This window comes from Oncorhynchus keta, unplaced genomic scaffold (genome assembly GCF_023373465.1).
Source record: "Oncorhynchus keta strain PuntledgeMale-10-30-2019 unplaced genomic scaffold, Oket_V2 Un_scaffold_20222_pilon_pilon, whole genome shotgun sequence".
Classification (NCBI taxonomy): Eukaryota; Metazoa; Chordata; class Actinopteri; order Salmoniformes; family Salmonidae; genus Oncorhynchus; species Oncorhynchus keta.
This window is the reverse complement of record NW_026290855.1, coordinates 333,229-349,017: the sequence shown is the minus strand read 5'-3', so window position 1 is coordinate 349,017 and position 15,789 is coordinate 333,229. Positions and strand designations below refer to the sequence as shown.

Here is a 15,789-nt window from a genome sequence, read left to right as displayed (position 1 = left end):
ACACAGACCACACACTGTAGTAGTTAACATACACAGACCACACACTATAGTAGTTAACATACACAGACCACACACTATAGTAGTTAACATACACAGACCACACACTATAGTAGTTAACATACACAGACCACACACTGTAGTAGTTAACATACACAGACCACACACTATAGTAGTTAACATACACAGACCACACACTATAGTAGTTAACATACACAGACCACACACTATAGTAGTTAACATACACAGACCACACACTATAGTAGTTAACATACACAGACCACACAATGTAGTAGTTAACATACACAGACCACACACTATAGTAGTTAACATACACAGACCACACACTATAGTAGTTAACATACACAGACCACACAATGTAGTAGTTAACATACACAGACCACACACTATAGTAGTTAACATACACAGACCACACACTATAGTAGTTAACATACACAGACCACACAATGTAGTAGTTAACATACACAGACCACACACTATAGTAGTTAACATACACAGACCACACAATGTAGTAGTTAACATACACAGACCACACACTATAGTAGTTAACATACACAGACCACACACTATAGTAGTTAACATACACAGACCACACACTATAGTAGTTAACATACACAGACCACACAATGTAGTAGTTAACATACACAGACCACACACTATAGTAGTTAACATACACAGACCACACAATATAGTAGTTAACATACACAGACCACACACTATAGTAGTTAACATACACAGACCACACACTATAGTAGTTAACATACACAGACCACACAATGTAGTAGTTAACATACACAGACCACACAATGTTGTAGTTAACATACACAGACCACACACTATAGTAGTTAACATACACAGACCACACACTATAGTAGTTAACATACACAGACCACACAATGTAGTAGTTAACATACACAGACCACACACTATAGTAGTTAACATACACAGACCACACACTATAGTAGTTAGACCACACACTAGTAGTTAACATACACAGACCACACACTATAGTAGTTAACATACACAGACCACACACTATAGTAGTTAACATACACAGACCACACACTATAGTAGTTAACATACACAGACCACACAATGTAGTAGTTAACATACACAGACCACACAATGTAGTAGTTAACATACACAGACCACACACTATAGTAGTTAACATACACAGACCACACAATGTAGTAGTTAACATACACAGACCACACACTATAGTAGTTAACATACACAGACCACACACTATAGTAGTTAACATACACAGACCACACACTATAGTAGTTAACATACACAGACCACACACTATAGTAGTTAACATACACAGACCACACACTATAGTAGTTAACATACACAGACCACACACTATAGTAGTTAACATACACAGACCACACACTATAGTAGTTAACATACACAGACCACACACTATAGTAGTTAACATACACAGACCACACACTATAGGAGTTAACATACACAGACCACACAATGTAGTAGTTAACATACACAGACCACACACTATAGTAGTTAACATACACAGACCACACAATGTAGTAATTAACATACACAGACCACACACTATAGTAGTTAACATACACAGACCACACACTATAGTAGTTAACATACACAGACCACACAATGTAGTAGTTAACATACACAGACCACACAATGTAGTAGTTAACATACACAGACCACACACTATAGTAGTTAACATACACAGACCACACACTATAGTAGTTAACATACACAGACCACACAATGTAGTATGTAACATACACAGACCACACACTATAGTAGTTAACATACACAGACCACACACTGTAGTAGTTAACATACACAGACCACACACTGTAGTAGTTAACATACACAGACCACACACTATAGTAGTTAACATACACAGACCACACACTATAGTAGTTAACATACACAGACCACACACTATAGTAGTTAACATACACAGACCACACACTGTAGTAGTTAACATACACAGACCACACACTATAGTAGTTAACATACACAGACCACACACTATAGTAGTTAACATACACAGACCACACACTATAGTAGTTAACATACACAGACCACACACTATAGTAGTTAACATACACAGACCACACACTATAGTAGTTAACATACACAGACTACACACTATAGTAGTTAACATACACAGACCACACAATGTAATAGTTAACATATGTAGTAGTTAACATACACAGACCACACACTATAGTAGTTAACATACACAGACCACACAATGTAGTAATAACATACACAGACCACACACTATAGTAGTTAACATACACAGACCACACACTATAGTAGTTAACATACACAGACCACACACTATAGTAGTTAACATACACAGACCACACACTGTAGTAGTTAACATACACAGACCACACACTATAGTAGTTAACAGACTACACACTATAGTAGTTAACATACACAGACCACACACTATAGTAGTTAACATACACAGACCACACAATGTAGTAGTTAACATACACAGACCACACACTATAGTAGTTAACATACACAGACCACACACTATAGTAGTTAACATACACAGACCACACACTATAGTAGTTAACATACACAGACCACACAATAGTAGTTAACATACACAGACCACACACTATAGTAGTTAACATACACAGACCACACACTATAGTAGTTAACATACACAGACCACACAATGTAGTAGTTAACATACACAGACCACACAATGTAGTAGTTAACATACACAGACCACACACTATAGTAGTTAACATACACAGACCACACACTATAGTAGTTAACATACACAGACCACACACTATAGTAGTTAACATACACAGACCACACACTATAGTAGTTAACATACACAGACCACACACTATAGTAGTTAACATACACAGACCACACACTATAGTAGTTAACATACACAGACCACACAATGTAGTAGTTAACATACACAGACCACACAATGTAGTAGTTAACATACACAGACCACACACTATAGTAGTTAACATACACAGACCACACAATGTAGTAGTTAACATACACAGACCACACACTATAGTAGTTAACATACACAGACCACACACTATAGTAGTTAACATACACAGACCACACACTATAGTAGTTAACATACACAGACCACACACTATAGTAGTTAACATACACAGACCACACACTATAGTAGTTAACATACACAGACCACACACTATAGTAGTTAACATACACAGACACACACTATAGTAGTTAACATACACAGACCACACACTATAGTAGTTAACATACACAGACCACACACTATAGGAGTTAACATACACAGACCACACAATGTAGTAGTTAACATACACAGACCACACACTATAGTAGTTAACATACACAGACCACACAATGTAGTAGTTAACATACACAGACCACACACTATAGTAGTTAACATACACAGACCACACACTATAGTAGTTAACATACACAGACCACACAATGTAGTAGTTAACATACACAGACCACACAATGTAGTAGTTAACATACACAGACCACACACTATAGTAGTTAGACCACACACTATAGTAGTTAACATACACAGACCACACAATGTAGTAGTTAACATACACAGACCACACACTATAGTAGTTAACATACACAGACCACACACTGTAGTAGTTAACATACACAGACCACACACTGTAGTAGTTAACATACACAGACCACACACTATAGTAGTTAACATACACAGACCACACACTATAGTAGTTAACATACACAGACCACACACTATAGTAGTTAACATACACAGACCACACAATGTAGTAGTTAACATACACAGACCACACACTATAGTAGTTAACATACACAGACCACACACTATAGTAGTTAACATACACAGACCACACACTATAGTAGTTAACATACACAGACCACACACTATAGTAGTTAACATACACAGACCACACAATGTAGTAGTTAACATACACAGACCACACACTATAGTAGTTAACATACACAGACCACACACTATAGTAGTTAACATACACAGACCACACAATGTAGTAGTTAACATACACAGACCACACACTATAGTAGTTAACATACACAGACCACACACTATAGTAGTTAACATACACAGACCACACAATGTAGTAGTTAACATACACAGACCACACACTATAGTAGTTAACATACACAGACCACACAATGTAGTAGTTAACATACACAGACCACACACTATAGTAGTTAACATACACAGACCACACACTATAGTAGTTAACATACACAGACCACACACTATAGTAGTTAACATACACAGACCACACAATGTAGTAGTTAACATACACAGACCACACACTATAGTAGTTAACATACACAGACCACACAATGTAGTAGTTAACATACACAGACCACACACTATAGTAGTTAACATACACAGACCACACACTATAGTAGTTAACATACACAGACCACACAATGTAGTAGTTAACATACACAGACCACACAATGTTGTAGTTAACATACACAGACCACACACTATAGTAGTTAACATACACAGACCACACACTATAGTAGTTAACATACACAGACCACACAATGTAGTAGTTAACATACACAGACCACACACTATAGTAGTTAACATACACAGACCACACACTATAGTAGTTAACATACACAGACCACACACTATAGTAGTTAACATACACAGACCACACACTATAGTAGTTAACATACACAGACCACACACTATAGTAGTTAACATACACAGACCACACACTATAGTAGTTAACATACACAGACCACACAATGTAGTAGTTAACATACACAGACCACACAATGTAGTAGTTAACATACACAGACCACACACTATAGTAGTTAACATACACAGACCACACAATGTAGTAGTTAACATACACAGACCACACACTATAGTAGTTAACATACACAGACCACACACTATAGTAGTTAACATACACAGACCACACACTATAGTAGTTAACATACACAGACCACACACTATAGTAGTTAACATACACAGACCACACACTATAGTAGTTAACATACACAGACCACACACTATAGTAGTTAACATACACAGACCACACACTATAGTAGTTAACATACACAGACCACACACTATAGTAGTTAACATACACAGACCACACACTATAGTAACATACACAGACCACACAATTAACATACACAGACCACACACTATAGTAGTTAACATACACAGACCACACAATGTAGTAATTAACATACACAGACCACACACTATAGTAGTTAACATACACAGACCACACACTATAGTAGTTAACATACACAGACCACACAATGTAGTAGTTAACATACACAGACCACACAATGTAGTAGTTAACATACACAGACCACACACTATAGTAGTTAACATACACAGACCACACACATACACAGACCACACAATGTAGTTGTAACATACACAGACCACACACTATAGTAGTTAACATACACAGACCACACACTGTAGTAGTTAACATACACAGACCACACACTGTAGTAGTTAACATACACAGACCACACACTATAGTAGTTAACATACACAGACCACACACTATAGTAGTTAACATACACAGACCACACACTATAGTAGTTAACATACACAGACCACACACTGTAGTAGTTAACATACACAGACCACACACTATAGTTAACATACACAGACCACACACTATAGTAGTTAACATACACAGACCACACACTATAGTAGTTAACATACACAGACCACACACTATAGTAGTTAACATACACAGACCACACACTATAGTAGTTAACATACACAGACCACACACTATAGTAGTTAACATACACAGACCACACAATGTAATAGTTAACATACACAGACCACACAATGTAAGTTAACATACACAGACCACACACTATAGTAGTTAACATACACAGACCACACAATGTAGTAGTTAACATACACAGACCACACACTATAGTAGTTAACATACACAGACCACACACTATAGTAGTTAACATACACAGACCACACACTATAGTAGTTAACATACACAGACCACACACTGTAGTAGTTAACATACACAGACCACACACTATAGTAGTTAACATACACAGACTACACACTATAGTAGTTAACATACACAGACCACACAATGTAGTAGTTAACATACACAGACCACACAATGTAGTAGTTAACATACACAGACCACACACTATAGTAGTTAACATACACAGACCACACAATGTAGTAGTTAACATACACAGACCACACAATGTAGTAGTTAACATACACAGACCACACAATGTAGTAGTTAACATACACAGACCACACAATGTAGTAGTTAACATACACAGACCACACACTATAGTAGTTAACATACACAGACCACACACTATAGTAGTTAACATACACAGACCACACAATGTAGTAGTTAACATACACAGACCACACAATGTAGTAGTTAACATACACAGACCACACAATGTAGTAGTTAACATACACAGACCACACAATGTAGTAGTTAACATACACAGACCACACACTATAGTAGTTAACATACACAGACCACACAATGTAGTAGTTAACATACACAGACCACACAATGTAGTAGTTAACATACACAGACCACACAATGTAGTATGTAACATACACAGACCACACACTATAGTAGTTAACATACACAGACCACACAATGTAGTAGTTAACATACACAGACCACACAATGTAGTAGTTAACATACACAGACCACACACTATAGTAGTTAACATACACAGACCACACACTGTAGTAGTTATCATACACAGACCACACAATGTAGTAGTTAACATACACAGACCACACAATGTAGTAGTTAACATACACAGACCACACACTATAGTAGTTAACATACACAGACCACACAATGTAGTAGTTAACATACACAGACCACACACTATAGTAGTTAACATACACAGACCACACAATGTAGTAGTTAACATACACAGACCACACAATGTAGTAGTTAACATACACAGACCACACACTATAGTAGTTAACATACACAGACCACACAATGTAGTAGTTAACATACACAGACCACACAATGTAGTAGTTAACATACACAGACCACACAATGTAGTAGTTAACATACACAGACCACACACTATAGTAGTTAACATACACAGACCACACAATGTAGTAGTTAACATACACAGACCACACACTATAGTAGTTAACATACACAGACCACACACTATAGTAGTTAACATACACAGACCACACAATGTAGTAGTTAACATACACAGACCACACACTATAGTAGTTAACATACACAGACCACACACTATAGTAGTTAACATACACAGACCACACAATGTAGTAGTTAACATACACAGACCACACACTATAGTAGTTAACATACACAGACCACACAATGTAGTAGTTAACATACACAGACCACACACTATAGTAGTTAACATACACAGACCACACACTATAGTAGTTAACATACACAGACCACACACTATAGTAGTTAACATACACAGACCACACAATGTAGTAGTTAACATACACAGACCACACACTATAGTAGTTAACATACACAGACCACACAATGTAGTAGTTAACATACACAGACCACACACTATAGTAGTTAACATACACAGACCACACACTATAGTAGTTAACATACACAGACCACACAATGTAGTAGTTAACATACACAGACCACACACTATAGTAGTTAACATACACAGACCACACACTATAGTAGTTAACATACACAGACCACACACTATAGTAGTTAACATACACAGACCACACAATGTAGTAGTTAACATACACAGACCACACACTATAGTAGTTAACATACACAGACCACACACTATAGTAGTTAACATACACAGACCACACACTATAGTAGTTAACATACACAGACCACACACTATAGTAGTTAACATACACAGACCACACACTATAGTAGTTAACATACACAGACCACACACTATAGTAGTTAACATACACAGACCACACAATGTAGTAGTTAACATACACAGACCACACAATGTAGTTAACATACACAGACCACACACTATAGTAGTTAACATACACAGACCACACAATGTAGTAGTTAACATACACAGACCACACACTATAGTAGTTAACATACACAGACCACACACTATAGTAGTTAACATACACAGACCACACACTATAGTAGTTAACATACACAGACCACACACTATAGTAGTTAACATACACAGACCACACACTATAGTAGTTAACATACACAGACCACACACTATAGTAGTTAACATACACAGACCACACACTATAGTAGTTAACATACACAGACCACACACTATAGTAGTTAACATACAGACCACACACTATAGTAGTTAACATACACAGACCACACACTATAGTAGTTAACATACACAGACCACACACTATAGTAGTTAACATACACAGACCACACACTGTAGTAGTTAACATACACAGACCACACACTATAGTAGTTAACATACACAGACCACACACTATAGTAGTTAACATACACAGACCACACAATGTAGTAGTTAACATACACAGACCACACACTATAGTAGTTAACATACACAGACCACACACTATAGTAGTTAACATACACAGACCACACAATGTAGTATGTAACATACACAGACCACACACTATAGTAGTTAACATACACAGACCACACACTGTAGTAGTTAACATACACAGACCACACACTGTAGTAGTTAACATACACAGACCACACACTATAGTAGTTAACATACACAGACCACACACTATAGTAGTTAACATACACAGACCACACACTATAGTAGTTAACATACACAGACCACACACTGTAGTAGTTAACATACACAGACCACACACTATAGTAGTTAACATACACAGACCACACACTATAGTAGTTAACATACACAGACCACACACTATAGTAGTTAACATACACAGACCACACACTATAGTAGTTAACATACACAGACCACACACTATAGTAGTTAACATACACAGACCACACACTATAGTAGTTAACATACACAGACCACACACTATAGTAGTTAACATACACAGACCACACAATGTAGTAGTTAACATACACAGACCACACACTATAGTAGTTAACATACACAGACCACACAATGTAGTAGTTAACATACACAGACCACACACTATAGTAGTTAACATACACAGACCACACACTATAGTAGTTAACATACACAGACCACACACTATAGTAGTTAACATACACAGACCACACAATGTAGTAGTTAACATACACAGACCACACAATGTTGTAGTTAACATACACAGACCACACAATGTAGTAGTTAACATACACAGACCACACAATGTAGTAGTTAACATACACAGACCACACAATGTAGTATGTAACATACACAGACCACACAATGTAGTAGTTAACATACAGAGACCACACAATGTAGTAGTTAACATACACAGACCACACACACACTGTAGTAGTTAATACAAGTGATAAAGTTAGTATTTGAATGAACCCAGAGTCTCTGGTGGCACAGCTGGCACTGCAGTACAGCACCCTTAACCACTGCGCCACCCGGGAGGCCATAACCTTAACAATTCTGACTTAATACTTAACCTTAAACACATCCAAATTTGACATTTGGAACAACTTCAAAATGTGACGTTTGAGAAACATGGATGAACGTTTAATTCTGATGTGAGACTGTGAGAGCTGGTAGGACACACACACAGACATACACACACTGTCGATTCACAGATCTGACAAGTACCTGCATACACACACATACACAATGTCATTTAGTATAGACCCACACACACATCCCAGCTTCATGTTGTTTTTGTTGTTGTTGTTGTAGCTGGAGGCCTTAGTGGGTTCAGAACCAGTAGAAGGTCCAGTCATCATCACCATCAACGTGTTGGATGTCAACAACCACGCCCCGTCCTTCAACCAGACTGACTACATCGGCATCGTCAAGGAACGTACCCCCGCAGGTCTGTCTGCCTGTCACTCTGTCTGTCACTCTGTCTGACTGACTGTCTGTCTCTCTCTGTCTGACTGTTGTCTGTCTGTTTGTCTGTCTGTGTGTGTGTTCATTATGTGTGTGTGTGTTGTAGGTGTTCCATTTGCGCGTGTGTTTGCTACTGACCTGGACGACCCAGAGTCTCCCAACGCCCATCTGAGTTACACCTTGGTCTCCCAGATCCCCAACAGAGACAACACCCTGTTCTTCGAGATCAACAGCAACACAGGAGAGATTTCTACTACTGCCGAGGGTAACACACACACACACACACACACACACTCCCGGAGATCCTCAAAGTGCACACACATAGTTCATCCCAGATGTTGTGGTCTCTAATCTCATCCTGTATGAGTGCTAATCTGTGAGTTCTGCATCCTTTAATCTCACACCAGCCCAGATCACCACACCTCAACTCTCATGCTCCAGATTAAACACATCAGATTAACACATGCTTGGTGTCAGATTGACCACGTGATTATGTTACTGATTACAGCTGTGTGTGTGTGTGTGTGTGTGTGTGTGTGTGTGTGTGTGTGTGTGTGTGTGTGTGTGTGTGTGTGTGTGTGTGTGTGTGTGTGTGTGTGTGTGTGTGTGTGTGTGTGTGTGTGTGTGTGTGTGTGTGTGTGTTGTTCCTGCAGGAGAGCGTCTGCTGAAGGCCAGGGAAAGTGTTATTCATTCCAGAGGAGGGGACTTCAGTGATTCTCTGAAGAAGAGGTTTGATGACTACTGCACCCCCACAGGGGACATCCCTTATGAACTCAACCCCTTCTACAGCTGTGTGCAGAGAGCAGGTCTGTGTGTACTTCACTATAGTTACTTGTAGTTTAAGATGAAACTATAAAATCACTATTGTCAGGTAAACCTGACCAAGATGGTCCAAATAGATAGATGATTGAGCCCATAGCAGACCACAAGGGGGCGGATAAAGAGAAAAAGAGGAGGGCATTTCAGAGAGGATGCAAATAGAGCAGAGCACATGCAGACACTTGGAAACATGTCAGGCAGAGAGAGAGAGCGAGAGAGGGGGGGGATAAAGAGAGAGATAGGGATAGAGAGAGGGGGGATAAAGAGAGAGATAGGGATAGAGGGGGGGGGATAAAGAGAGAGATAGGGATAGAGAGGGGGGATAAAGAGAGATAGAGATAGAGAGAGATAGGGATAGAGAGAGGGGGGGATAAAGAGAGAGATAGGGATAGAGAGGGGGGATAAAGAGAGAGATAGGGATAGAGAGATAAAGAGAAAAGGAGGGCATTTCAGAGAGGATGCAAATAGAGCAGAGCACATGCAGACACTTGGAAACATGTCAGGCAGAGAGAGAGAGAGAGAGAGGGGGGGGTAAAGAGAGAGATAGGGATAGAGAGAGGGGGATAAAGAGAGAGATAGGGATAGAGAGAGGGGGATAAAGAGAGATAGGGATAGAGAGAGGGGGGATAAAGAGAGAGATAGGGATAGAGAGAGGGGGGTAAAGGGAGGAGGGCATTTCAGAGAGGATGCAAATAGAGCAGAGCACATGCAGACACTTGGAAACATGTCAGGCAGAGAGAGAGAGAGAGGGGGGGGTAAAGAGAGAGATAGGGATAGAGAGAGGGGGATAAAGAGAGAGATAGGGATAGAGAGAGGGGGGATAAAGAGAGAGATAGGGATAGAGAGGGGGGATAAAGAGAGAGATAGGGATAGAGAGAGGGGGGATAAAGAGAGAGATAGGGATAGAGAGAGAGATAGGGATAGAGAGAGGGGGGATAAAGAGAGAGATAGGGATATGAGAGAGGGGGGATAAAGAGAAAAGAGGAGGGCATTTCAGAGAGGATGCAAATAGAGCAGAGCACATGCAGACACTTGGAAACATGTCAGGCAGAGAGAGAGAGAGGGGGATAAAGAGAGAGATAGGGATAGAGAGGGGGGATAAAGAGAGAGATAGGGATAGAGAGGGGGGGATAAAGAGATAGGGATAGAGAGAGATAGGGATAGAGAGAGAGATAGGGATAGAGAGAGAGGGGGGGATAAAGAGAGAGATAGGGATAAAGAGAGAGATAGGGATAGAGAGAGAGGGGGGGATAAAGAGAGAGATAGGGATAGAGAGAGAGGGGGGGATAAAGAGAGAGATAGGGATAGAGAGAGAGGGGGGGATAAAGAGAGAGATAGGGATAAAGAGAGAGATAGGGATAGAGAGAGTGAGGGATAGAGACAGAGGCATAGAGAGCGAGGGATAGATAGATTAATTCAAGTGATTAAAGCTGATTATGAGGTTAATGGTGTGATTGAGAGGCTGCTGAACAGAACCTCCTCTACATAATGTTGTTGAGTTCAGCTGTGGCCACTGGCCAGAGCAGCCTGACCTCTCACCTCTGACCCCTGTGTTGTCACACAGAGAGCCCCGAGGTCATGCTCAGATAGTCCCGTATAGTACACTACTACTAGTACACTACTTTTGTCCAGGGCCCTACGTTTGGCCAGTTCCTCCATAGACATACAGGGCGACAGTCAAACACAGTGTGCCATATGGGAAATAAGGAATCATTTGGGCCTGTCTTCTTCGGTGGTGCCTGTGTATTGACTGTAAATGGTCCTGTTTCTTCCTCTGTGGTTGTAGAGTCTCGGAGGCTGAACCCTCTGGAAGACCCAGACTTCACTCTGATTGTTCGTGTGGAGGACATGGGCGGGGAGTCGGTGAACGCTCTCAACGGTAACGCGAGGGTTAAAATTGTCGTGCAGGAGAACCTGTGGGTTAATCCTGGACCGATCAACCTCAGAGAACAGTTGAAAGGGATATACCCCATGCCCATCGGCAAGGTACGGCAGGGGTGGAAATCTCACTCACACAATCACTATAGGTGCCCCAGTACTAAGGAAACGGTTTAGAAAACACTAAGGACCTAAAGGAGACAGTTTAGAAAACACTAAGAACCTAAAGGAGACAGTTTAGAAAACACTAAGGACCTAAAGAGACTGTTTAGAAAACACTAAGGACATAAAGAGACTGTTTAGAAAACACTAAGAACCTAAAGAGACTGTTTAGAAAACACTAAGAACCTAAAGAGACTGTTTAGAAAACACTAAGGACCTAAAGAGATTGTTTAGAAAACACTAAGGACATAAAGAGACTGTTTAGAAAACACTAAAGAGATTGTTTAGAAAACACTAAGGACATAAAGAGACTGTTTAGAAAACACTAAGAACCTAAAGAGACTGTTTAGAAAACACTAAGAACCTAAAGAGACTGTTTAGAAAACACTAAGGACATAAAGAGATTGTTTAGAAAACACTAAGGACATAAAGAGATTGTTTAGAAAACACTAAGGACATAAAGAGACTGTTTAGAAAACAGTAAGACCCTAAAGAGACTGTTTAGAAAACACTAAAGAGATTGTTTAGAAAACACTAAGGACATAAAGAGACTGTTTAGAAAACACTAAGAACCTAAAGAGACTGTTTAGAAAACACTAAGGACATAAAGAGACTGTTTAGAAAACACTAAGAACCTAAAGAGACTGTTTAGAAAACACTAAGGACCTAAAGAGATTGTTTAGAAAACACTAAGGACATAAAGAGACTGTTTAGAAAACACTAAGAACCTAAAGAGACTGTTTAGAAAACACTAAGAACCTAAAGGAGACTGTTTAGAAAACACTAAGAACCTAAAGAGACTGTTTAGAAAACACTAAGGACCTAAAGAGATTGTTTAGAAAACACTAAGGACATAAAGAGACTGTTTAGAAAACACTAAGGACATAAAGAGACTGTTTAGAAAACACTAAGAACCTAAAGAGACTGTTTAGAAAACACTAAGGACATAAAGAGACTGTTTAGAAAACACTAAGAACCTAAAGAGACTGTTTAGAAAACACTAAGGACATAAAGAGACTGTTTAGAAAACACTAAGGACATAAAGAGACTGTTTAGAAAACACTAAGAACCTGAAGAGACTGTTTAGAAAACACTAAGGACCTAAAGAGATTGTTTAGAAAACACTAAGGACATAAAGAGACTGTTTAGAAAACACTAAGAACCTAAAGAGACTGTTTAGAAAACACTAAGAACCTAAAGGAGACTGTTTAGAAAACACTAAGAACCTAAAGAGACTGTTTAGAAAACACTAAGAACCTAAAGAGACTGTTTAGAAAACACTAAGAACCTAAAGGAGACTGTTTAGAAAACACTAAGAACCTAAAGAGACTGTTTAGAAAACACTAAGGACCTAAAGAGATTGTTTAGAAAACACTAAGGACATAAAGAGACTGTTTAGAAAACACTAAGGACATAAAGAGACTGTTTAGAAAACAGTAAGACCCTAAAGAGACTGTTTAGAAAACACTAAAGAGATTGTTTAGAAAACACTAAGGACATAAAGAGACTGTTTAGAAAACACTAAGAACCTAAAGAGACTGTTTAGAAAACACTAAGGACCTAAAGAGATTGTATAGAAAACACTAAGGACCTAAAGAGACTGTTTAGAAAACATTTACATTTACATTTAAGTCATTTAGCAGACGCTCTTATCCAGAGCGACTTACAAATTGGTGCATTCACCTTATGACATCCAGTGGAACAGCCACTTTACAATAGTGCATCTAAATCTTTTAGGGGGGGGGGGACACTAGAAAACAGTAAGAACCTAAAGAGACTGTTTAGAAAACACCAAGGACCTAAAGAGACTGTATAGAAAACAGTAAGGACCTAAAGAGACTCTCTAGAAAACACACAATCAGCATGCATACCTTATATTTGATCTCCTATTGACATCACTGCATGATTAAAGGAAAATGTTACATATAAAGCAGTTAAGATACAGAACATATCTATATCTGTCTGTCTGTCTGTCTGTCTGTCTGTCTGTCTGTCTGTCTGTCTGTCTGTCTGTCTGTCTGTCTGTCTGACTGTCTGATGTCTCCCTGCAGGTCCAGTCTAATGATCCCAGTGCCTTCTACAGGCTGGTACAGAAAGAACGGGAGCTGACGTTCCCCTTCAATGTCACGGAGGAAGGAGACATTCTGCTGACTGAGGAGCTGGACAGAGAGGACAAGGCCATGGTAACCAGCTAGTCCTCCTCATCACAATCACTATCTAACACTCTGGTCCCAAGCAGCATTATTTAATGGAGTACTGTCCATCACTGGATAGTTCATATAAAAATAAATGTGAACGAAAAAATAAAAAATAAATGTGTGTGTGTGTGTGTGTTCCAGTACATCCTGGTGGTGTTTGCTGAGGATAGCTATGGTAACCAGGTAGACCCTCCCCTGGAAGTGCAGGTGGTGGTGGACGATGTGAATGATAACGCTCCAATCTGTGAGGAGGAACTCAGTGTGTTTGAAGTGCAGGAGAACGAACCCACAGGTAACTAACTACTGGATGTGTGTGTGTGTGTGGTTGAGGTTGATTGACTACACAGCCAGAAGTATATGGACACCCCTTTAAATGAGTGGATTCGGCTATTTAAGCCATAGCAGCAAATGGGGGACCAACTCGATATTAATGCCCATGATTTTGGAATGAGATGTTTGACGAGCAGGTGTCCACATACTTACTTTTACATTTAATTGACCCTGATGTGCATTCCATAAATGTGTGAAAAGTCTTGTATCTTGTGACTTTGATGTCAGGACTGTGTTGTGACTGATGTTAGGACTGTGTTGTGACTGATGTTAGGACTGTATTGTGACTGATGTTAGGACTGTGTTGTGACTGATGTTAGGACTGTATTGGGACTGGTGTTAGGACTGTGTTGAGACTGGTGTTAGGACTGTGTTGTGACTGATG

General features: G+C 39.3%; 1 protein-coding gene across 2 annotated transcripts in view; it reads left to right on the top strand.

Moving 5' to 3' along the window:
- The window catches only part of LOC127928032 (cadherin-17-like), an 85,081-nt gene that overhangs the window by 58,524 nt on the left and 10,768 nt on the right, over positions 1–15,789 (top strand). For both annotated transcript variants that reach the window (XM_052514933.1, XM_052514934.1), the window contains exons 5-10: positions 9,865–10,000; positions 10,124–10,282; positions 10,671–10,823; positions 12,623–12,822; positions 14,928–15,059; positions 15,216–15,366. In XM_052514933.1, coding sequence (XP_052370893.1) covers positions 9,865–10,000; positions 10,124–10,282; positions 10,671–10,823; positions 12,623–12,822; positions 14,928–15,059; positions 15,216–15,366 — 931 coding nt within the window. The remainder of the gene's footprint in view (positions 1–9,864; positions 10,001–10,123; positions 10,283–10,670; positions 10,824–12,622; positions 12,823–14,927; positions 15,060–15,215; positions 15,367–15,789) is intronic.